Below are 25,672 nucleotides of genomic sequence, written 5' to 3'. Positions count from 1 at the left end.
GACTGGTTGGCGAGGCAGGAAAACAGCAAGCTCCAGTTTTAACACTTACAGTCATCGCTGTACCAATTTCACGATATAATTTCCCAACCCCCCCGGGGCTCCAGATTTACTGACTTGCGAGCGAGAGACAGAAAGCAGACTGACGCTGTCTGAGGGGAGAGGGCTACGTGTTAGAAGAGCAACTAGAGGAAAGGTGAAGCTACTGTTGAAGATTCCCAGCAGGATGTTGACACCACTGGGCCAACGTGGAAGGACAGAAGAAAATTACATAATCCTGTACCAATACCCCAATATTCTATCTATACATTTACTGACCCATCTAGACTCAGTTGGTCCATCTTTATAAACTGATTACTGTTAAAATTCACTTTTTACAACATTTTATACAAAGTAAGGTTGAAACTTAAGGGGGAAATGATGCACAAAGATGCAGAATATTTGACAAAATGTTGTTTCAATGCTTCACCTAGCGTACACATCACCACAGCACAGGCACCGTAAATAAGGGGAAGCAGATTATGTGTTTAAAAGAAAGTTAAAAGGTGGATTTTTTTTTGATAAAGTGACTGTCTTATCTGATTTTATTAATGCAGGAGTCTTAAGTCTCGACTTTCAGAATACCTCTCTGATCTGAATCTCATTTCCTTTTGCGGAATCCGAGCAAAAATAGATTCAAGCAGGTTGACTGATGTAAGTGTTTGACCAGGTTATCACCCCGACATCCCCCCTACACACACACACACACATACATACACATAAACACACACTTACCCTTGAGCAGTGGCAAGGGCGTGAGCTCTATGGGTTTGCCCTGAGAGCGGAACTGGGATGAACTCTGCGACCGCTTCTGCTTGGCCTTCCTGACAGACTTCCGTGAAAATCCGTCCACTTTGTCCACAGATGGAGATGTGGTGGCTGCCGAGGACATAGCCCTGCTGAGAGAAACATGAGGGGGGGGGGGGGACGACGGGTTATTAACACCATCACATCAGACGTGAGTTTAGAGCGAACTCTGACCAGTACATACTTTAAACTGGAGTTATTACATGATGTTTAATAACTACAGATTTAAAAAGTAATTTATGAAAGAAAAGAGTTTATTTGAACTTGATTCCACTCAAAATGAAAAAACCTCTGCAGCAGAATTTAGGCCACAAAAAACACAAAGTAATGAACAGCGCAGCCTTTGGTGAATTAAGTCTGTAAAACTACACATTCTCACAAAATTACACAAATTACTATAATTATCTAGTTGATTATTTTTATCTAACCAACAGTCAAAAACACTTAAGACAGCTTAAGATATGAAATAGAGAAAATAAAGCTAATTCTCACGTTTGGGAAGCTTCAAAGTATTTTGTTGAACCGTAAATAAATAAAACAATCTCAGCGTCAAAAAGCTGGAAGAAATCTACAACTGTTTAGGAGCAAAATGACCTCATTTGGTTATTATCCATTCAAGCTTGTACTTTGTGTTGAATAATTTATAATAAATACACAGTAAATTCATACATTTACATAGAACTTAAGTGCCTACAAACCTTTTAAATGCTGAGCTTTTTAGGACGCTGAACGGCAATAAAAATATTCTTTAAAATATTACAGAAATGAAATGAGTGCTGACGTCCCGGTCGTCTGTGTGACCGGTTTAATTTGTGACTTGAAAGCACAGTTTGCCGCAATTTTTAAAGACTTTATTTAACTGAGTGTAATTAAGGTCATCTTGATTAAAGTTCAGAAGGTCTCGTCTCAGACTAGAGCTGAAACGATTAGTCCCTTAATTGATTCGTCAGCTGACAGGAAATTAAACAGGAACCATTTCAATTATCGATTTATGGTTTTAGTAGCTTTCTAAGCGAAAATGGCTAAAATTAACCAGTTACAGCTTCTAAAATGTCAATAATCACCGTGATCGTCTGCTGTGATTGTAACCTGAATCTTTTAGGTGTTTCAAACTGCAAACAACAAAACATTTATATGATATCTCATTTTATAGACCTGATGAATCGATCTTTATAACAATACTCATGCAGCCTGAAGGCCATATGTTTCTTCTTGGTAGTGAGTTTAAAAAAAAAAAAAAAAAGAGAGAAAAGAAAGAAGGAAAACAACATCCCCGCTGACTGTTTTATTTATATCGGTCCACCTTCCTGCACAGTTTTATTAGTTCCACAACAAACCTGTGCGGCAAAAGCAGACAGCCTCATTTTCTCAGCATGGGAGACTATTTGGGCCTCAAGTTGAGGTCTGGGTACAGTACACAAAAACACACCGCCTTCATACCTGCCGACCGTCACACACACACACATACACACACACATAGAGAAAACACCACGGTCTGACCACAACAATAGAGCGAGTTCTGTGGCTGCGAGCCTTCGCCACAGAGGGAGGAAGCTGAGGAAAAGCCCGCTGCTGTGTGTTTACTGCTGATTACGTCTGAAAAACTTCTAACAAACTGGCTGCGACGAGAAACACACACACACACGCACACGAACACGCACGAGCCACCGCAGAAGTCACACTTTATTACTGTAAACTGCTGCTAAACTGCTTTGCTCGACCACACCCAAGACAAAATAGAGAGTCGAGACGTATTTTCAGCTACCGAGGGGGAAACGATGAACCGAGATACAAACACAAAATACAAAAATCACTGGAGAGATAAAACCAGATATTAGCAAACTGCTGTTCTTACATCTTTACCGCTACTGAGACAAAACCTGTGTTAAATAGGAATGTCAGTGCAGAAATGCCAAAACATACAATATATTTCTGGCCATTTAAAGAAAGTCATTTAAAGAGTTTAATGTCCTGCTTAATACATATGATGACCAAATGTCATGTTTTTAGTCAAAAACTGGCTTCAAAATTCCCTTATTGGATCTAAACTGAAGCTTAAAGGTCAGTTTAGACCAAAGATTCACGATGAGACAAGTTGAAACTTGCAACGCGCCGGTCTGCAACATTCTGAAACCTGCTGGTTTACACCCATGTACTTCCGTTCTAACCGCCAGCTTTTAAGGCGTTTTTTTGTGGCTGGATAATTTGTATTTGTAGTGTCTTAAAATATTAATTATGATAGCGAGTTAAGTTGCAGTTCCAGCATTGATGAAACATTAAAAAACTTCCAAAACTGTAACTGACTTGACCCAGTGACTTCACTACAAGCTGATTGGCTTTTGAAACAAGTGACGTTATAAAACCAGCTACTGGTGACTTGGCAAGCTGAGACGGACCAGTTTACGCCGCTGCAACGTCAGGCGGCCGTGGCTCAGGAGGTGGAGCGGGTCGTCACCCCAAGTTCGGCGGATCGATCCCGGCTCCTCCGGCCCGCATGTCGGAGTGTCTTTGAGGAAGATGCTGAACCCAAAATTGCTCCTGAAGGCTGTGCCATCGGTGTGTGAGTTTGTGTGAAACGCTTTGAGTGATCGGACGACTAGAAAGACACTTTATAAATGCAGTTAATTTACCTAATTACCATTTAACGCTCTAAAACCGTTTCATTTTGTCGCAAATCTTTGGTGTAAACTGGACTTTACAGGCATGTTGTTGGGAACTGCTGCCTGAATAGTCTGAACCAAATTTCATGGTGATCAATTAAACATTTGTTGAGATATTTCACTCTAAAATGTTGGAGCTTCACCGCAAACATGACTAAAAATACTGATGGTGGACTGAAGCTGAGTTAAGTAATTTAAGTGTCGATGTTATGTCCTTAACTCCTATTAGGATTAAATGTTTATAGACAACAACAACAACAGGTGACACTGATGTCATGAGAGGAAATAGATCCTTACGTAGTCCACACTCACTCAGCTGGGTGACATAAAGACGTGAGAAAGAAATGAATTAGAGGCTCGATCGACATGTAATAAGACGCGGATGAGACGCTGCAGGCCGTGCTCTCTAACGCTCTGTCAAAGTCACACAGGCAGTCATAGAGTATGTCCAGCAGGCCTTGTACATAACAGAGTGGACACACACACACACACACACACACACACACACACACACACACACACAGACACACACACACGTCATCCTGCTGCCCGAGGATGTGGACAGCGCTGGCTGGCAGTGAAAGCCTTTTACAGGCTATCTGAGGCTGCACAGCTGATCGTCTATCATCATACACGGTATACTGCGGGATTTAAAAGTGATTCATGACTGCCGAGTAGCAGCGCGTCCATCTGTGGTTAGAGACCGTGGCGGCGTTGATGCCGTATGACGTGTAAACGGAGGGAGATAATAATCAAAACTGACACCTGGGATTAATACGCAGAGTTCCTTAAACTGTTTAAACTTCATTTTTCACTCTCTCTCTCTCTGACAAAACAAGCATTAATGTAAACCAGCGGTGCAATTTGTACACATTTACATCATCAGTCCATTAAAGTAACACCTGCTGACGGCGACAAACGACAGCGTTACAGCCTCTAGAGCTGGATACACATGTTGATCTTCCAATGAATCGTGTTTATTATTTGAATGATTCATAATAGATTCTTAAAGTCCAGAGGTGGATCTTTGCATTTGCGACTTTAACTTTTTTTTTTTTTATTCTTGCTCAACTGTTTTGCACATCTTATTTAATATGAGCCTGTGAGGAGGAAGGAGAGAAAGTTAGCGTGCTGCAGGTAGCGAGGACCTTTTTGTTCAGACGGTGATGGACAATGAATGATAACCTTCATCCCTGAAGTATTCTGGGTTTTATTTGTTAAGCTAAATGAACTGAAAGCAGCGTCACGTCCTGAGCGGTCAGCGTCGAGCTCACTGGAGTTCAGCAGGTTGGAAACCTTCCTGGTTCGTTGGTAACTGAGGTCTTCAGTGTATGTTGTGGCCTGTTAGTGGCTGATATAGTCATATAGCTTAGTGGAAATTAATTCCCCTAAATTATTTTATTAAACTACCTTTGCTGTGATGTCAGAATAACACAATAAGTGAGCAGGAGTCAAATTAATGATGATATCGTTTCCTGTTCTTCAAATATTTCTGTGCATTATCCAAACTTATTAAGTTCTGGATATGACGCTGAATGATTAATAATCTTCAAACTAAATAGTGATTTGGACGTTTCTGATTTCAGCAGCCATACTAACAGCTGTTGCCAGCAAATTCAACCTGCTGCAGCACATTTACATTAACTTAATACCATTAATGCAATGAATGTGAGCTAAACTGATCCTTTTATCTATGGAAAATTCAATTAAAATTGATTTTTCTCTGACTGACTGTGTGAATGTCAACAACAAAAACTCACTTTAAGATATTTTCCTTGAATCTTTCAGATCTACCTGAAAACCATCAAATCTTTGCTCCGTACATTTCCAGACTCATGTATGGAACCTACACAATCACATATGTCAGAAATAACATGAAAGCTATTGTAGGTTTACTTGTAGAGGTGTCACAAGTCTCCAAATCTATGATTTATTTTTCGATTTTAAAGGTCAGGATTCGATTGGATTTTTTTATTTAAACGTTTTTTGCTGGCGGCTTTTCGCAGGTGAAGAAACTAAAGTTAATGTGTTGGACTTTGTAGACGGTGCCTTCATACTCGTCTCACAGCCGTCTGTACGTAGAGACCGATGTTACTGGTCCAGCTGGGAGGACGGCTCGTTTCGGTGAAAATTAGGTTGTAGCTTGTCGTCTATCTTACTACGTAAGGAAAGAGGCGTCGTTTGTGTTTTAACAACATTTCGCTTATGTGTGATTAATCTGGGAAGTTCAACAGCGTGTTCTGGAAAAATGTTACCACACCGGTGACTTCAGGTCATACAGGTAATGCCGCTGTGGGCTACTGGTGAGCTACGCTGGGTCGTCTTTGAAAATGTCACTGTTTTTTTTTTTTTGGGGGGGGGGGGGGGATACTGAGAGAATCGCCGATCCTGCTTGTGAAGGTCGAAATCCAACGTTCATTTCAACCCATTTTCAATTTAGAATCAAAGTCTTTACTTGGAGTAAAGCTCTAGACATCTACACCCGACAGATACAGATTCTCATATGACAAAACCAATTACATGTACATGACAAGAGAGTCAGTCATCTGCCAGCGCGGCTCATTGTCGTCTCTTTCATAACCACACAGCTGTTAATGATCCATCTGTGTGATCCGCTGCCTTCTGTATCGTCACCAGGATGAGAAAATACCTCCAGCTGATCTGTCTTATTGGCGGCTGCTAAGTTTAACTTCTACATCCAGCCGGTCTGGCAGGTAACTCGCCGCCGCCGCCGCCGATCTGAAAATCCTGCTCAGGTTCTAATACTCCTACTGTGTGACAAATATAAGCATGAAATTTAAATTTCCTGTCCAGGTCGACTGTTTTGCCTTTCAAACCTTGGCGCAGGACTATTCAAATGTCATACAAAGTGAGTCCCAGCAGCATCTCAGCCTTATCGGTGTAATAGTGTAAACACAACAAAAAGTGCAAGTTGACACCTCGACACCTGTTCTCTGCTGCTGCTGCTGCTCCTCACAGAGAGACCAGACAAAGAGGGCCGAGGCCTCTGAGATCACCTTCGCTCTGAGATAATCCCGGGCTAATGGCTTATAGTGGAACCTCTACTGACGTACACAACCTTTAACACCTTTCTGACCATCAGGTTTTATTCCTGTAAACAGTTAAAACCAAAACGACTGAAACAGCAGCTGCCAACAATTATTTTAAAAGAAAGTCTCACTCACAGGCTAAAGGTTGTTTTTCTCTTATCAGACACACAGGTCTAAAGATACAGAGAGTCATATAGAGCTGAAACGATTAGGAGATTAATCCATCAACAGAATTAACTGACAGCCACCATCCATGAATAATTACTGGTTGGACAAAACATTTTAAGACGCCACTTTAGACTCTGACAAAAGGCTTTAAAAGGACATTTTAAAGGGCTGCAATTAACATCCATTCATCTGACAAATATTTTTTAGATTCCCTGACTATTAGATGTCAGTAAATATGGAAAAATGCTTGTTATCGTTTCCCAAGCTGACATTTTCAAATGTCTTGTTTTGTCCGACCAACAGTCCAAAGATATTCAGTTTACTATCACGTATGAAAGAAAAGCATCAAATTCTCATAAGCTGGCATCAGCAAATTTTTGAATTTTTGCTTATAAAAGACAGTCAATCGATTAAATGAGAAAATAGACGGCAAGCATGAATGAAAATCACTGATGCTGCTCTAGTGTCGTCTGCTGTACACACTGTAAAGCCCCTCCAGGTACATTTTTGATTTTCGGCTCTATAAATAAAATTTAATTGCCCGTTTTTTTTTGTTTTTTTTTAAATACCGTCCTCATGTTCCTACTACATCTGGATGCAACTCTCAGTCTCTGCAAGGATGACTAACACGGCGAGTCGGCTTCATTCATTCAGCTCAAACCCACTCTGTCTGCAGCATCTTAGGAAGCGACTGGGAAGTTGTACCTCTCCATAAGCGGCGAGGGGGGAAAAGATTCACCAGTGACCGACTCTCTGTGTCTGCCTGCTACATCACCAATGGCAACGCTGAATATTCACAGGCGCTTTTATGCTTTCGCCAGCGGGTGAATGCCAACAGTGAAAACCGACAAACTACAATCATTCTCCCACAGAATTTTTTTTTAAAAATGTACAGATAGAGTTAGTTCAGCTCCACTTACCTGTGCAAAGGGGCACTGGAATCCCCATGTACAACCATCAGTCCCTCACTGTCTATCTCCCCCTCTCTCTCTCTCTCTCCCTCACCACTGACTAGCCGGCTAATGGCGAAAAACACACTCCGGTGCCACCACAGAACAAGAGTAAGAGCAAGACTACGGAGGCTGGTCAGGCGTATGGCACCGAAGCACCAAAGCCATTCCCCTCCCCATGCCTCTTACATAAGAGACCAGATGACATCTAAACAGGCTGAGGGAGGGTGGGATTAAAGAACAAGGAGGAAGGAGAGAGAGAGAGAGAGAGAGAGAGAGAGAGAGAGAGAGAGAGAGAGGAGGGGGCAACGGCGAGCAACAGGGAGAGCAACAGAAAGGGAGGAAGAGGAGGGAGGGGAGGGGAGCTGCTGTTCGACAGGAAGTCAACAAATAGGCAGAGCGAAAAGGAGCTGAAGTGAGGGAACAAAACGCACACACCAATGTGTACAGGAACACACACACACACACACACACACCGGAGATAAAAAAAAAAAAAAAAAAAAGGAGGCTGGCAAGGAAAAGCTTGAGGATTTCGCCTGTGGTCCGAAGCCAAAAATCAAACATCGCTGCACTTCTGATACAACTTTGGCCGTGACTAACACTTCCTTTATACAATAGCTTCATCTAAATTCAGGTACGATCTGTAGGAGAACAAGTTTAATGTGAATATGATGGACTGCAAGAAAGAAACGGCTTCAGAACACTGCATCACCTTTACCCTAAATACAGCCTTGACATTGATATTATTAGCTGCAACTAAGAATACTGATTAACCTGCAGATTATTTACACTATCAGTCAATTAACGGTTTGGTCTATAAAGAGAAAGCATTTCTTTTTTCAATCTTTTTTTTTTTTCTTTAAAAAGCTACAAAAACAGAAAACATTCACATTCGAGCAGCTGGATTCAGTGACTTTTTATGCTTAAAAAAAAAAAAAAAAGACTTTTAGAAGTAATTGATTCGCCCCAAAAATATCTTTCATTCATTCACTTTCTGTCAGCTGACAAATCAATGAAGCGACGCATCTTTCAGCTCTATATACTCACTGTTTTCATTATGAATTCTGCACATATTGGAGAGATTAATACATATCTGTGTTTGCATCCTGTTGTTGTTCATTTGCGGACGGATGCTACATTCATGATCTACATTCATGATCTACACCAGAAACTAAAAAAAAAAAAAAAAGTCCTTAAATTAAGGCTGCAGCTATTTATCCATTAATTTTCCAACTGTTTTCCTAATTAACGGATTAACTGTAATTCCATAAGACGTCAGAAAATAGTTTTCTAAAGCCCAAGGTGACATCTTCACAAATCTTTTTAATTACAAGAGTAAGAAAACCAGCGAATATTCAAATTTGACGAGCTGGAACCACTTGAGTTTACGGCGTCTCTGCTTTAAATAATTACTTACATGTTGACTGGATTATTAGAATTGCTGCAGAGTCATTTTCTGTCAACTGACTAATCATTCCAGCGCTATAAACTGTACACAAACACACACACAGTCTAATATTCAGCATCTCTGTATTCACATCCTGTGGTTTACATTTACAAAAGGGGAGCCTCAAAGCATCATTCACCATGACGTAAATGTGCTGCTACAACTTTGTGGCCGTTACTGACTCGAGGAGCCAGAACCGAGCCGGTATAATCTGAGTTACATGTCTATCATGGCGAGAAAATTCTTTATACATAATAAGAAGGACAGTTTATTTTACATATTAATTTCCAAGAGTTGCTGATGAATGGATAAGTGGTCGCATCACTAATTAAATTAATGCCAGATATACTATTTTAAATGCTTCTACTACTCAGTTCAGAAAATCTCCTGTTGCCACCACTGACTGACTGCAGCACGTCTAATATTAGTATGATTCATTCATGGGATAATTACGCTGTTCACACAGCAGAGAACAAATGAACTCAGCAACTTTGAGACCCACACAGCTACACAGAGCTGATAAGAAGGAGGCAGTTACTCCACCAGCGTCACCATAAACACTGGAGACTTTGGATGTTAAGCTATCTTCGATATGGTGTGACATTCAGAAACCTTCGAGATGAGCCGGCGTGAGCAAAAAAAAAAAACACACTCTGACACAGCAAATACCATCACGTGTAAATATTCAACGCCACACCTGGTCTCTGGCATGCTGCTGTCATTCACAGCTGACTGAGAGAACAGAGGCCAGGTAGGAAGAAAAAAGAAGACGTTTCAAACTGACAGAAGAAGTTTTTCACCCTTAAAACCACTAAACACTCTTATATTTATCTTTCTGTGTGTCTCGCTCATCACCATGTTTCTACCTCTCATCATCCGTGTCGCTACAGTGTTATTATGATGATTTCCCTCCGACTGCTTGTAAACACACTTTCTGAGATGTTGAAACAATGTTTGGCGATACAAGAAAACATGACAGACCAGTCGGCGGTGGCATATTTAGAGTTGGCACTTTGTCAGACACAGTATCTTAGTGCAAAGCCAGTCAAAGTTCATATCAGATTATCGCCACACATTTGACAGTTGGCTTCACTTGACAGGAAAAGCTAAACTTGTCTCGGGGCAGATTCGCAGGGCTTTTTTTTTTTTCAACCCATGAGGATTAAACATCAGCATTTACTTTTTTTTTTTTTTTTTTTTTTAAAGCAAACCTGCCCAATGCTTTCCTGACAAGAGATGTGCCGTTATACTGTTTCTACTATACACACCAAGGTGAAACTTTCTGACGGGATCAATACAACCATTACCGTCATTACCGTGATTGTTGTCAATTTCAGGCGACACCGTGAACATTAGCGGTTTGATTTTGTAAAGCCACAAGCGACCTGTGAGAGCCCAGTATAACAAAAAATGTATTTAACTGTTAACACCAAGCAGATACAAAGAAATCAATCAGTTTCATCAGGAAAAGCCCTTAAATTTCCAAAATATGAATATAGAACTGAAGAGAAACTGAGATGGTGATTTCCAGTCGACTGTCTTTAAACAACCAACTTTTGTTTACAGACTTTAAACTGTTTGTGATGTTATTACTCACGCAAAGTCCAATAAAGCTGCGACATACAGACACACACACACACAGCTCAGAGAACTAAATCCAGAGCAAACATGTTGTGAAGTAACTTCACTAAATTTTAGCACTAATAGTAGGATTTAAGGAAACACTGACAATTATCATGATAATTCCGATTACCGTGATATTTTTACCTACAATAATACGATAATGCACGTCCCTAGTCACACATTTGACAGTTGGCTTCACTTGACAGGAAAGATAAACTTGTCTCAGGCACAGATTCGCAGGGCTTTTTCAACCCATGAGGATTAAACATCAGCATTTACTTTTTAAGCAAACCTGCCCCAATGCTTTCCTGACATCAGCTCTGCCTGGAAAGATCAGCCACTAAGCCACCACCTAAGCCAAATAACACAATAAAGATTATATCCATTTACAATGCAATAAGGGACATTTGATATTACATATTTACTGCTAACCAATGATGTAAAGTAACTAAGTACATTTACTCAAATACTCTAAGTACAATTTTGTATGTCATATATAATAATATATGAATCAGAGAGACCAAACATCTACTTTTACTTTCATATTTTAACTACATTTTGCTGCTAATACTTATGTACTTATACTTAAGTCTGATTTTTCATGCAGGACTTTTACTTGTAATGGAGTATTTTTACATTGCTGTTTTAGTACTTTTACTTAAATAAATGATCTAAATACTTCTTCTAGTACTGCAGTTACCAGTAAAATAGGCCATCAGCTGCATAAGGTCAAAAATCAAGCCGTTTAGGGGAGCTGGCGTTAGTTGGCCATGTTGGGCCTGGCAGCAGAACATTCAAAACTTGACAGCGCGATAGCTAGCTGGCTAGCAACGTTAGCTCCCCGATTAACCGTTACAAAGCGTTTGAATATCAACGCATATATCGTTAGCTACTTGTCTCCTCAGAGCACAGAAAACACTTAAATATTTCTAACATGCAGACAAGCCAGCATTTTATGAAAGCTGCCAAGCTTTAAAGGGAGAAAACGGCGTTTTACTTTGCTAGCAAAACGTTAGTACTACGGCTATCGCGGGTTAGCTAACATGGAGCTAGCCTTTAGCTTGCTAGCCGCCACCAGCAAAAGGAAACACAACAGCCGATATATAAAAACATGTGATTCAAATCTGACTTTTACATGTGTGCTAATGAGATAACGTTACCTGGGCGGACTTGGGCGATCACCCATCATCCCAGATGTAAATACAGAGGGGAGGTGGGGGGAGGCAGTGCTAATGCTGCTACCGTTAGCTAGCGCTCACAGGCTGATAGAGAGCGGCCGGGCTGGGAGACACACACCGTCCCGAGTGAGCCGAGCCCGGCGAGCTGCAGCCGACCGAGCGGGGCTGTTTGTTAGCTTTTTTCCTCGATTCACAGTACTTTACCTTGATCCTCTGCGGTTCGCGACGGAGACGGCGGCGAGGAGTTATCCTATGTGTGTTTTTTTGGGGAGGGGGGGTGATGTACCGGGGCTAACCGTGAGGCTACCTCCAGCTCGTTGCGGACAGCCTCTCCCTCAAGCAGCGGCGGAGCAGCAGGAAAATCTCGGCCTGAAAGCAGCCAAAACCCACGAGTGCCGTTTTTCCTTTCCAACAGAATAACCCTCAAACTCCCATTAATAACAGAACACGGCTGTATAAAACGAGCAGCTCAACGCAATTACATTCCCGTTACTGCTTCAACTGCTTGTCTTCGCAAAACCCCTGGATTTTTGTGTGTTTTCCTCCGCTCGGTTACGATCCGGGGCTGTTTCTTTTCACCCTTTTGTCAACACTGCTGGCTGGCGGACACCACGGCACACATAACACGGACGGGTTCAAGAGCGACGTACGACGACGATTGGCTGCCGGCAGCGATGTCGAGCGTTGTGATTGGCCGACAGCAGACGTCAATCATCACACAGGAGAGAAATGAGGCTCCCCGCTCCTGAATCCGTCGGTTAGGTGGAGGAGGAGGAAGAGGAGGAGGAGAAGGGAGAAAGGAAAGACAGATCGGGGCAGAAAGAGGAGTCTCTCTCCGCCACACAGCATGCAGGAATGAGGCTAAACCTGTCCGAGGCCCAGCCCTTTCGCTTCCACACTTTTATTTTAGCCGCACATTGACGCCCGATTCGTCGCAGCTTTACTGTATATTCACTGTGTTCTCGTCGTGTGCAGGAAGAATGGATTTCAGTGCAAACCGAGAGAGATTACAGAGGGATATATGTTAGCAGGAAGAGAGTTACATAACTATAATATATAGGTCTACTATGAATATAGCTAATGCTGGAGCACGTGGGCGTACATATGGGGAGGTGAAGGGTGGAAAACTTATTCCCATCCAGTATTCCCAGATGGGACCAGTGGTGGAAAGTAACTAAATACGTTTACTCAAGTACTGAACATAAAGGGCGGGTTCACATTTGTTCAACCCTGTCCTAAAACAACACTTAAGAGCCCAAATGAACATTGAAACATGGTTTTTATTGCTGTAATCATTCCTCCTGTTCATACTGACCATTAGAAGATATCGTTCAATGTTACAGTCTTTTTTAGTGCCAAAGTCCCTCTTTTTGTTACTATACTTCCACCTGCAGCTCAACAGGGAAACACTGTCTGAGGAAACACAAAGAGGGAATTTGACGCTAAAAAGACTGTAAATGTGTCAGATATCCACTTGATATGACTAACTCAGACTGATGAAGACTCATATAAGCTTCACAGAGACTTTTAAATGACTGTGTGGACACACTGTGGATTTTGGCCTCCATCACTTACATTGAAAGCACATTTGAAAGATCTTTTAATATCCAGTATGAACAGGAGGAATGATTACAGCGAGGAAAACCTCTTTCACTGTTCATACGGACACCTGACTGTTGTTTTAAGACACACTTGGAAAAATTGTGAACTGCTCCTTTAAGTATAACTTTGAGATACTTGACCTTTACTTGAGTATTTCCATCTGATGCTACTTTATTCTTCCACTTCACTACATTTCAGAGGGAAATATTGTACTTTCTACTCCACTACATTTATTTGACAGCTTTAGTTACTTTTCAGATGAAGATTTGACACAATGGATAATATAACAAGCTTTTAAAATACAACACATTGTTAAAGATGAAACCAGTGGTTTCCAACCTTTTTGGCTTTTGACGTCTTACAAAAAGCAGTATGTAGTCGGGGTCACATTTCACATGTCTATGAGTTGTTAACAGCTCCACCAAATAGTGATTTTTCCCTCTAAACTTCTCACATGCTTTCATTTCAATAAATGTTCAAATGATCCAATATTTCAGCAAAAATCAAAGATTAGAGAAAAAGTCCAAAAAACTGAAAACAGATTTGTGTATCAGAACTTTGTTTTTTCTTCTTTCCTCTCCCATTAATCATCTCACGACCCCATTTATCTGCTGACCCTTTGGAGGGCCCCGACCCCTAGGTTGGGAACCATTGGACTAAACTAGCTAACTGTATATAAAGTAGTGTAAACTAGCTCCACCTCCAGCAGCTACAACAGTAACATGCTGCTCTAACACTGATGCTTCACTATTAATAATCTAATGATGTCATATATAATAATATATCAGTCAGAGGGACCAAACCACTACTTTTACTGCAATACTTTAACTACATCAAGCTCATAATACTTATGTACTTTTACTGCAATACTTTAACTACATCAAGCTCATAATACTTCAGGAAAGTGTTTGGTTCTATCACCTCTGGTCTTCTGTTTTATCAGTATAATTTGTCAAACTTAAAGCCAACGGGAACAATTAGAAACATTAACAATAGTAAAAATTATCACAACCCACACAACATAGTCTTTACAGGCCCAAATAAATAAATAAAACATCCAATAGGGCAGAAAACTATCTAACACTGTTCCCTTCACCCATTCAGTTGTAGTTGCTCAAAATTTTATGTTTTATGCTCCAATTTTTCCATTTTGCTAGAAAATTAAACGTATTGCCTTATGAAACGGCTTCTGGTAGCAGCGGTGGAAGAAGTATTCAGGTCCTGCATTCAAAATCTGACTTAAGTACATAAATATTATCAGAAAAATGTACTTTAAGTGTGAAAGTGCTCACTATGCAGGCAGAATGGCCTCCGTCAATGATGCATTATTGTATATTATTCATTTGTGTTACTATTACTGATGCATTAACGTGTAAGTAACATTTTAATATTATAGATGTCTGCGTCTTTTGACCCATTTTTTTTTCGGTGCAGGTTTTTTAAATCTTTTTCTGCAAAGTCTCACTAACTATAGCTGCAAAATAAATATTGCAAAGTAAAAAATACAAAATTTCCCTCTGAAATATAGAGGAGTAAAAAATATAAAGTAGCATGAAATTAAAACATGTTAGTAAAGTACAACAAGAAGCTCAGACGTGTATTTAACTACAGTCTAACCACTGGTCCCAAGTACAGTTTTAATTGTAATCATGTTTTCAGTAGTTTGACAAAATTATATTGACTCAACGTCTAACTATAAGCTTTTTCCAGAGCTTTTAATTGCATCTCACTGTCTTCATCTGAGGATGAAGTTTGCACACTTGTCAGTTCAGTTTATGATAGTAGGTTAATAAACTGGGAAAAACACAAAAAGCTGTAATTACATTCAGTAATTTCAGTGTCCATTAGAAAATACATAATTTTTTAAATTTAGGAGTTACTCACATCTGGCAAAAAACATGACGATAAGTGTCACAGCTCTACCGACAGAATGAAACCTTGAAAAAACATTTTTACTTGTTTAATATTTGATTTACCATCAATTTTAAATGCAGTTGTCCTTCACTTTAGAGGTCTTTATGGGTCCACTCAGTTCATGGTATTTGAATTTTTAACTGGATCCCACGTCAGGTCAGGTCAGATTCAAATAGTTTTTCAGTGTAATCAGGTCAGTAGCCCCCGCTCCCGCTGTATTACCTCAGGGTTCAGGCGTGTATGTCAGTATGTTTAATGCCCAAATAGATCAGAGAAGGAGGGCAAATTCAACATACATTAATCAAAAATGTTAAAATCCTCCATAGATGTTTTTTGTAAGAATTATCTCATTGTAAACTGTAACCAGGGAACAAAAAGCTCTCAAACACTTAAAGGACCAGTCTGTAGGATTTAGTGGCATCTAGTGGTGAGGTTGCAGACTAGAACCAACTGAATACCCCTCACCTTCACCCCTCCCTTCCAAACATGTAGGAGAACCTACTGTGGCAACAAAACTAATGAAAAACATGAAAACACAGCCGTCTCTAGAGCCAGTGTTTGGTTTGTCCATTCTGGGCTACTGTAGAAACATGGCTGTGCAACATGGCGGACTCATTCTAAGGTAACGAAAACACAAAAATTCCTATTTTCAGGTGATTATACATTAATTAAAACATACTTATGCCAAGTCTGTTCTGTTAGATGCCACTAAATTCTACATACTGCACCTTTAAAAAAAATCAGAACTATATTATGAATAATATTGTTATATACAGATATTAATCCTACTTACTGTCATGTCTGAGGACATTTCTCAAGTTAATATGTAAGTTGCAAATGAAATAGAACAAACTTAAAGCCACATTTAAGCTTCTGCACTATTACTGACTACACGTTAGTGTGATTTTCTGCTCTGAATGTTAAACGTTCAAAGTGATCTCGGCTCCTAAAAGACAAAGTAAATATCATGAGATGAAAAAGGTTCAAAACTGAAGATTTATTGGCAATTATTTGGCAAATAACTGCAGCACACAAACAGCATATTTAAGAAATATTAAAGACGGGCAACAATAAATTAGAAAAACACAAATATTGTTCAATATATTTTCAATATCAGCTTTAAAAACGTATAGTTACACTTTCTTTTAGACTCACTATTTTAAATACATGTAAAACACTTTGACAAAGTGTATGAATTATACTATATAAATAAACTTGTTTTGTTTAAAAAAGCAATAGTCTTGTATAGTTCCAAACTTATTTTATTGCTGCTGCAGATTTGGCATATTTGAGACAAAGTAGTAATAACTGTATCATAAAAAACACTGAACTGACATGTGATGTCTGTAAATCTTCACTTGATTATCTCAACTTTTGTCTGCTAGTACGAGTAGAAAAATATTAGATTTTTGCTTTAAAAATCAAACATGTGCACGAGCCAGTTTGTCTCATCATTAACGTGCAAGTGTGTGTTATTTTTCACCTGCGACAAACTCATCAATAATTAAAAACCCCTTAAAGATCAACGAGTCACCATAAAGATTCTTTAATGTCTCTGTGACTGAGATCGTTTTCCAACAGCCTTGATCGCTGCGGGATTTCTCTCCAGTCTTATACACACACACACACACACACACACACACACACACACACACACACTTGCACTGCCAATCATGTTATTCCACTCTTTGCCATTTGAGAGCGATGGCTGCTCTCTCAGCGTGTTCCCGCTGTGCCGGGAGGCTCCGGTGACTTCAGGACGTGATGCAGTAATAACAGTCCTTCTCAGTTTTAAAAGGAGAAAATATTACAACAATTACACTGTCACAATAATGGACATAAGTCATAAACTGGTAAAAAAAAAAAAAAAATCTTAATTTTAAAACATCAAAGAAACCTTGAACTGTGTCTCAATTTCATACGTACTGTACTTGTTTACAGTGATGAGGGAGTTAATGGTGTATAGTTTTTTCAGTTCATGTACAAGAAATGACAGGAAGTCAAATTTAACTACTGGCAGCTTAAGAGAAAGTATATATTTATATTTATTCAAATATTTATTCAAATAAAATTATAAATCGAAAAAAAAAACAACAATGAATTGATCTACTGACAAGTATTTTCTGTTTATATCTTGTTCCTCTGTGTCGTAGACGTCTGTTGTTGTATAAAATCTATTAAAAACACATCAGTTGTTCCTTCATATACACAATCTCACACACACACACACTGTCCTGCTGCCACAAATAGAGAATCAAATGTGGATTCATCCGCCGCTGAAAATAGTCCCCAATAAATACATTATTTCCTCCAGTTTGCTAAAAAAAAAACTACAGAGCCTGTTTTATAAAATTAAACAATAAATCTGTGAGGTGTTTTTTTTAAAGGTTTACATCTTCAGTAGGAACCAATGAGCTCGGAGCTGAGAGACACAGACAGAATAATCAATAACAAAAATGCAGAACAGTATTACATCACATTCATGTAAAAACAATCATATAAATATCTAATATTGCTGTAATATTGCTCCTTAATTTACAACATTACCAACACAAACACACACTCAGAGATGCTGAAGGAATCTGATAGTTGACAAATTTATATATTTTCACTGTATTTCGTCACATCACTGAACCATAACAGTGTCCATCAACAGTTCGCTCATAAATAAAACAGATTTACCGACATGTTTGAGTTTATATGTTGTCATTTTTCAGGCGTGATCACAAAAAACACAAAACATGCTTTGACTGATATGAAATATTGACACAAGGCTGCTTCAACCTGAGAGTTTATGAGTTTCTGTGTGTTGTCCAGAATGTGTATTTATGTGTATTTATGTGTTTATGAAGCTGTTTAGAGTTTGAACGTGTATCCAGTGACGTATAGTTCAGTGTGACTCAGAGCTACGTTGCCTTCTTGTTCCTCTGGTAACCGTGTTTTTTATGCGGCCTGGATTTGAGTCTCAAAGCTGAATCGCTCTTCATCGACTCCCTTTTCCCCGCCGTGAGCTCCTCCCCTCCTGGTTTCCATAGCAGCAGCTGAGCGTCCTCCCCGCCGGTGACCAGAGCCTCCCCCGCCGCATCCCACAGGAAGCAGCGCACCGTGGAGGCGTGGCCGCCCTCGAGGCTCCTCAGCAGGCGGAGCCCCCCGTCGTCACACTCCATCAGGTGCAGATCTCCGCTTTTCTTCCCGCCGACCACCAGCAGCTTCTGGGCCTCCTCCAGCCACCTCCCCGCCACCAGGTAATCCACGCCGGACCCGTCGGCCAGTGGCGTCAGGCTGCGGGCGTCAGAGGAGCTGAAGATGGTCAGCGGCTCGTCCGTGTCCAGCTGGCCCAGATCCCACAGGTGCAGCCCCTCGTCATGGCTGAGGCACAGCAGCCGGGTGAAGTCGGCGCCGCACCAGCAGACCGAGCCGGCGGAGGAGTCGCTGTTACAGGTGGCCAGCAGCGCCTCCTCCTCCGCTCCCTGGCTGAGGTCGAAAACATTGACAAGGCCGTCTGTGGAGCCGGACGCCAGGCGGTCTTTATCCCGAGGGTGGAAGCGTACCTGTGTGATGTCATCGCTGTGAGACTCAGAATACACCCCGAGGAGACCGCCGCCCGGCTTCCTGGCGTCCCAGAAAACCAAGAAGCTGTCCTCGTCGTTTACCTGCTCGGTGCCAGCGCACAGGAGCGTGTCGCTGCAGCTCAGGTCGAAGCTACAGAAGCTGTGGGACGGATCACTTTTAAAAATCTGGGCCGCCGCCGTCCCGGGCCGGCGGACGTCCCACGCCCGGACCGTCCCATCAGCAGACCCAGAGTACAGCAGGTCAGGGGAGGTGCGGGCAAAAGTGACCCCACACAACGGCCCGCTGTGGCCCCGATACTCTCCCACCAGGTTCAGAGTGTCCTTGTTGTGCAGGTGGACGGTGAAGTTGGAGCAGGACACCGCCAGCAGGCCGGCCGGCTGCAGGGCGACGTCCAGCAGGTAGGTGGGCTCCTCCGGACGAGACCGCCGGGCGATGGAGAGACCTCTGAGCTTCTCGTCCAAATCCTCCATGGAAGCTCAGCGCGACGAGGTTCAACCACACTGCGCAGGAAAAAGAAATAACCTCATTTAAAGTTGCATTTCAGCCTTTAGTGCATTTATCAGGAAACTGATGGACAGACGGAGGAAAACAATTCCCAAATGTTCCCAAATGAGGTTTGATTCAGTTAGTTAGAAGAAGTTCAGACAGAAAAGTTGGAAATAATCTACCTCAAACATAAAAATGGGCACTTAGGAAATGAAACTATACTTTTATGTTAATGACTTTATTTTAATGGCATTATTGACTGATTTTATTTGGTGCTTATGTTGAGCTGAAATAGAACTTAAGTACATTTTTTTCTTTTTATATAACTTTGAGCTCATGATTCTCATGTTTAGAAAATACATCAGCACTGAAATATAGTTGTTTCTGTGATATGCAGGATGCTTTTAATCGAAGGAAGTGATTACATATGAGTCTTCATTGGTGGTAGTTTTTTTTTTTTCAAAAATCACATTATTTACCTTTGCTTGCAATTTTTCCCCAATTCCTGCAATTTTAGCACAAAAAGAGCACATAAAACATCACAAATCATATAGCGATTTCTGAGAAAAGCTGCTACAAAATCAAACATTTGGAGGAACTGACAGCTGGATAAACTTCACCTGCTCTTCTGTGGCAAGACTCCATTCAAAAATCTGATCATTTAACGTTTCCTTGCTTATTGTCCATGTCTGTATACATGTTAGGACATAATTTATGCACTTTTTCGAATCACTAGCAACAGCTTTGTAATCCGGCCAAGAGTCAGTAAAAAATATCAGTAATTATTCAAGTAAATCTTTCATGTTTACCACTGATTGGTTATTCTCACCTCTGAAAAATATGCCGAATCAACCACAGCATCATATTATATTTGAAAACGCTATAAATTACATGTAAACTAGATGTTTATATGTGAGATGAAGCAAGGAAATGTAAAATATGCTGTTTTTTAAATGGAGTCTGGTTTAAATTCGTCTCTTCAAAGAAAAACGGGCAGAAATAGTGCCAAAATCCTCACCGTGTCATCAGTGACTAAACTGTGTTCATAAATATTATGCGTGTTGTTTTTATCAACCTACCTACTTTCTAGAAATTTCCCCGAAAACAGCCGCCAAGTTTTTAGCCTTTTATCGTACAAAAAACCCGCAATGTGCCGTGACGTCTCACGAACTACATGAACGTTAATCAATTATCCGCTACAAAAGATCAATAATGTAGTTTACGTTACGTTACTAAAAACCAGGCTGTACTAAACGCATGGAGGATGTACTGTGTTACAGTATTTACGGCCCGCTAGGAACCGTCTCTTTCAATAAAAGGTTCCGCTGGGTTGCTGGAAAACAACCAGATATTTAAATAAAGTTAATTTGATCGTATTTTCTCCATTTTTAAAATCTATTTGTATTTTTTGGAGGGGGGTGAATGTGTGTTTTCACCTTCAAATAATTCCTCTGTAGATATAGGAAGTAAATAAGTTTAAATACCCCCAAAAAAATCTAAATCCAGGTTAACGGCACCTGACTTAAGGATAATTGATGGTATTTTCACACTGGGCTGACCTTTATCATGACAATTTAACATTTCAATGCTTATTTCACTCTAGAGGGATTTTGATATTTTAAAAAAATACTCAAAAATTATATATTTTTAAAAACATACAGTATATTTGGCAATACCAAGAGATGACTGAGCAATTAACACAGGGAGACAAAGTATTAGCATTAAAATATACAGAGAAAAACAAAAGTAAAAGTAACCTAGTCATCATATTTTATTTTGTCTTAACCTATAAATGTACTTAAATGTGTTTTTTAATATTAATCTGAATCTGCAAAATAATGTAAGTTATAAAATAAATGCAACTGAGTAAAAAGTATTTGTATTAGTACTGTACAACTACTATTAATACTACGTCTAATAATAATAAACTCTATTTACAGTATAAATGTCATCCTTTAAAACAGTGTTATGAAGTGCTTTACAAAGGAAAAACAAAATTAAAACAAATCAACTCAACAGTACGATAAAATCCAGCAAATAAAAGAATAGAGAAAATGCCTGTTTTACCCTTTAAATACCTGACAAACAGCAACACATCACATTGATGTAAAAAATTTAAAAAAAAAAAAAAAAAAAAAAATTGCTTCTCATGAATTTGCAAATTTTTTCAAGGGCAAAAATTCAAAGTTGGTGCAAAAATGCAATAAAAAAGTTTAAATTGATAAATTAATACAAATGAGCACCAAAATATAATAAAATCCAGCAAATAAAATAACAGAGACATAAAATGGAATAAAATAACCAAAATACAATAAATTAAGTACAATACATAACTAAGCACTTTGTAAATAAGTGAAATAAAAACAATAAAATAAACAAACTAAACACATTAACAAGTGGAACTGGAAGCATAAACACAAATATGTCATTATATTACTTATTTATTATTATTTATTTATTATATAACTGCTCTGAGTTTAGTGCAGGTGTGAGTCTTCAGTCCTCCAGCAGGCGGCAGCAGCTGCAGCTCTTCTCTCTCCAGTTGACCCAAATCTGAAAAAGCACAGTTCAGTCACACAGAAACAAAGTAAATGAAACCTCAACTTCAGAGAGAAGAACCTCCAGACTGCAAACAAACACAGAGGCTGAAACCTAGTGGAGTTTTTTTGGGGGGGGGGGTTTGTGGTCATTTTAGGTTTAAACCAAGCAGGTAGTTCCAGGTCTGAAAAGTGAGGCCAATGTAGAAGTGCCTTAACCTGCATTCTCTCTAAAGACCAGCAGGGGGCGACTCCACTGGCTGCAAATAGAAGTCTGATTGTATTGAAGTCTATGAGAAATGGACTCTACTTCTCACTTGATTCAATACCTCAGTAAACACTTTCCTAATGAGTTTATGGTCTCAATCACTAGTTTCAAGTCTTCTTCAATGCAGCATGATGTTCATTTTGTAAATTATGGTCCCATTTAATTTAAATTTGACAATACAGCAGGTTATGCTCTAGGCTGTGGCTATGTTGTGATTGACAAGTCGCTACCACAGCGACAACGTTGGTAAAGTAACATAAACATGGCGTAATCCCAGATTCACAGAGTATTTCACTATTTCAGTGTGTTTTCAGTTCATGAAAGTTAATTGTAACATTTTTGGTTGCCTGAAAAGTCTTGTTCAGTGTTCAGTTTTACTAAAAGACCCTCTTATGAGTTGGATGTTCAGTTTTCCGGTAAGTGCATTTTGTTTTAATGATCTTCAGCCCGTTTTTTCACTAGCAACAATTAGCATTAGCATAATCAAAGAAGGTGTAATCATTGTGTGTGTTTGTAATTATGTCGGCTAATACAAACCAATTCACACACTGAGGTTTTTGGCAGGTTTGGGAACACGAAGCTGCTCTGGAGGCTGAAATAATCTTACAGTTTGATTTAAAGGGGACATATTCTGCACATTTCCAGCTCTATATTTATATTCTGGGGCTCTACTGGAATATCTTTACATGATTTCCAGTTAAAAACTCCTTATTTATCTTATACTGGCCCTTTATGCAGCCCCTCAGTTCAGCCTCTGTCTGAAACAGGCCGTTTTAGCTCCTGTCTCTTTAAGGCCCGCCTCCTGATGAGCCCACTCTGTTCTGATTGATCAGCTTCAAGAAGCTTCCTTAAGCTGCCTTTAGGCTACATAAACAAACTGTAGTAGCAGGATTTCACTTCTTTTTCTCCTCTTCTACTCAAAACGTCAACTTCCCAAACACATTCGTACATGTTGGAGCCGAAATCAGATCTGAACGACACATGGAATGGGTTATTTTTTGCCAACCACATTTTGCAAAGACCTGTCCCTACTCTTCCTCTGATTGGCTCTGACCCTGATGTTCTTACCCTAACCCAACCATTTCCCTCCTCATGCCTAAACCTGACCAACGAAGGCAATGAGTACTAGCCAGTCAGAGTAGGGCGGGTGGGAAAAAAATAAGGCACATGGAACAACTTTAGCAACAACCTTAGCAACCAAGGCTATGGAACAGACGGCCTGTTTATGGACATGCATGACGAGCCAACGTCAGTTTGTCAGCAAGGCAGAAAAAGAAATGGTTGCGACGAAGCGTTCAGAGCAGGTTGAAGCCCTGACTTTTGACTTACAGGAAGCATTTTGACATATGAGTTATGGGACTTTGACCGTGTTTAACATCCGACATCAGAACAGGAAATAATTCACAAAAAGCACGATGTGTCACCTTTAAACTTTTTAAAATTGTGAGCCTACCCTTTAATATAGATACAAGTAGGATTCAAAAGGAGATTTGCACAAACTTCCAATCAAGTCACAAATGATATAATAGAAATAAAAATACCCAACACTCATTTTACATGAGGTTTTTTGTGTGTTTTTGTATCCAGCACCTGTCCATCTGAGGTTTTGTGGATGTGCATGTGACCGCTGACTTCGTGTAAGGCTGACAAACGGACACACACTCGAGCCTCAGTGGTGTCTTTGATTGAGCGCTACTTCGGTTATTTCCAATAAAACACTCACAGAAGTTCCCCCGCAGTCCCGTATGCTTTCACTCACTGCCACTCTGGAGAAGAAAAAAAACAAAAATAAACGTCTTTAATGTTCAGGCCAGCAGCTGCAGTCTGTCTCCTCTGCTGCAGCCGGGCAGCTTTGGCAGAGCGAAGTGGAAAACGGACACACCACATCATCACCACATCATCAGCACATCACCATCTGTGGATGAAGAGTGGCTCAGCAGCGGCAGCAACATAAACACCGAAGAGAATACGTCATTAAAAACCTTTATGGTCTTATTCAAACACACAGCTCACATGTGCTCTGTCACATATTAGAGGAGGTTAAAGTAGCTGCAAATAACCAGCCGGATGAACTCAGCAGGGGTAGACAAAATAGCACGAACATTTCAGGAAAAAGGGTCTTAAACTTTGAAGGAACTCTGCTCCATGTTGTCATGATTTTTCTTTTGACGTCTGAAATAATTTTTTTTACAGTTTTTGAGGTTGAAGCAGCTGCAGTTCGGTTAAAGATGATTAAATGGTCTGTTGGTTCTACCATCATTGGATTCATTTATATATTTATACGTCCCAGAGTTCAAGATGAGTCATCAAAAATATTTTATGCGATTTACAGGGAGAGAAAACGGAGGGATTATGAGGTAAAAATACCAAAATTAAAAAGTAATTAAAACATGGACACAGCATTAAAGGTTTGGAAAATGTCATTTTTTATTTCAAAGTGTCTGTAAAGGAGAGCTAGGCTAATATGTTAGCGCTTGGCTACATGAATCAAACATTATCAACAACAGACAGATATGTGGTTGATGCAGCATGTTAGCCAAATAACTAGCAGTGGATACTGACCCAAAACATTTTAACATGAATACACTGAACTTTCAAAACCCAAAGTACTACAGGAGCTAATTTAAAGCTAGAGTGTGGGACTTGACTCTGATTACTTGACACAAACTTGCAGCAGCTTTCATTCACACCCTGGATGACAGGCACGCAGAGAGGGCCAGTAAAAATGTATATCTTTTGATGGTCCACCAGCTGAAAAATGTATTTTTTGATGGTCTACTGAGATTTGTCCCAAAACAATATGCCTGTTACCCAGTACACTACAGGCCCTGACCTGCTGTTGCAGCTGTAAAACAGTGGATAAATTGTTTTGAGCATCACATAACTCCCACAAAATAACTCATTTCACTATCAGAATTTGATTTATTTAGTCTGATAACATTTGGAAAGTCTAGAAGAACCACACGATTAAACAGCCAGCGCAGGAATGTTGAGCCTGACATGATATTTAAAAACTCCTGTGAAATACAGAGAGATTTATCTGGCCATGATAGGCTTTATCAGCATTGTGTGAACTCGTTTGTCAAAGGCTTCAATGTAATGGATGTTATATTTATATGTAAAAATTCCGCTAAAACTGCCTCAAAACTCAAAGGCGATTCTATGAAGGTGGGTTTTTAGCTTTGATTTAAAAGTGGTGATAGATGGGAAACAATCTGACAGTGAGGGACTTTTTGATTTTGACCGGGAACGTGCAACAGAGAGACTGATCAGAAGATCTGAGGGGTCTGGATGTAGAATATGGACTGAAGAGATCAGAGATGTCGGCTGGTGCCAAACCACTCAGAGCTTTAAAGGCGCTATATGTAAGAAT

The 25,672-nt window shown here is 40.0% G+C and overlaps 2 protein-coding genes across 10 annotated transcripts in view; both read right to left on the bottom strand.

Moving 5' to 3' along the window:
* Positions 1-12,552, bottom strand: part of ppp2r5eb (protein phosphatase 2, regulatory subunit B', epsilon) — a 48,912-nt gene extending 36,360 nt beyond the window's left edge. The window contains exons 1-2 of one of the 6 annotated variants that reach the window (XM_044374418.1): positions 11,902-12,552; positions 772-935 (exon numbers count right to left, since the gene is read on the bottom strand). In XM_044374418.1, coding sequence (XP_044230353.1) covers positions 772-935; positions 11,902-11,930 — 193 coding nt within the window. In that variant the 5' untranslated portion in view covers positions 11,931-12,552. Of the gene's footprint in view, positions 1-771; positions 936-7,641; positions 7,763-11,901 lie in introns of those variants that run through there. The other 5 variants (XM_044374419.1, XM_044374421.1, XM_044374420.1 and 2 more) reach the window with 5 other exon arrangements.
* Positions 12,553-18,008: 5,456 nt separating this feature from the next.
* On the bottom strand, positions 18,009-20,796 carry wdr89 (WD repeat domain 89). 4 transcript variants are annotated; one of them, XM_044374425.1, is made up of 3 exons: positions 20,574-20,796; positions 19,974-19,999; positions 18,009-19,508 (listed from the first exon to the last, which is right to left on the bottom strand). In XM_044374425.1, exon 3 carries the CDS (start codon positions 19,476-19,478, stop codon positions 18,342-18,344), a length of 1,137 nt encoding a protein of 378 aa, XP_044230360.1. In that variant the 5' UTR covers positions 19,479-19,508; positions 19,974-19,999; positions 20,574-20,796; the 3' UTR covers positions 18,009-18,341. The 4 variants fall into 4 exon arrangements, with proteins under 4 accessions (XP_044230360.1, XP_044230362.1, XP_044230359.1 ...); XM_044374427.1 differs by having other exon boundaries at positions 20,578-20,796; XM_044374424.1 differs by lacking the exon at positions 19,974-19,999 and having other exon boundaries at positions 20,574-20,795.
* Positions 20,797-25,672: the final 4,876 nt, after the last annotated feature.

This window comes from Thunnus albacares, chromosome 15 (assembly GCF_914725855.1).
Source record: "Thunnus albacares chromosome 15, fThuAlb1.1, whole genome shotgun sequence".
NCBI classification, from domain to species: Eukaryota; Metazoa; Chordata; class Actinopteri; order Scombriformes; family Scombridae; genus Thunnus; species Thunnus albacares.
This window is presented reverse-complemented; position numbering and strand designations above follow the sequence as displayed.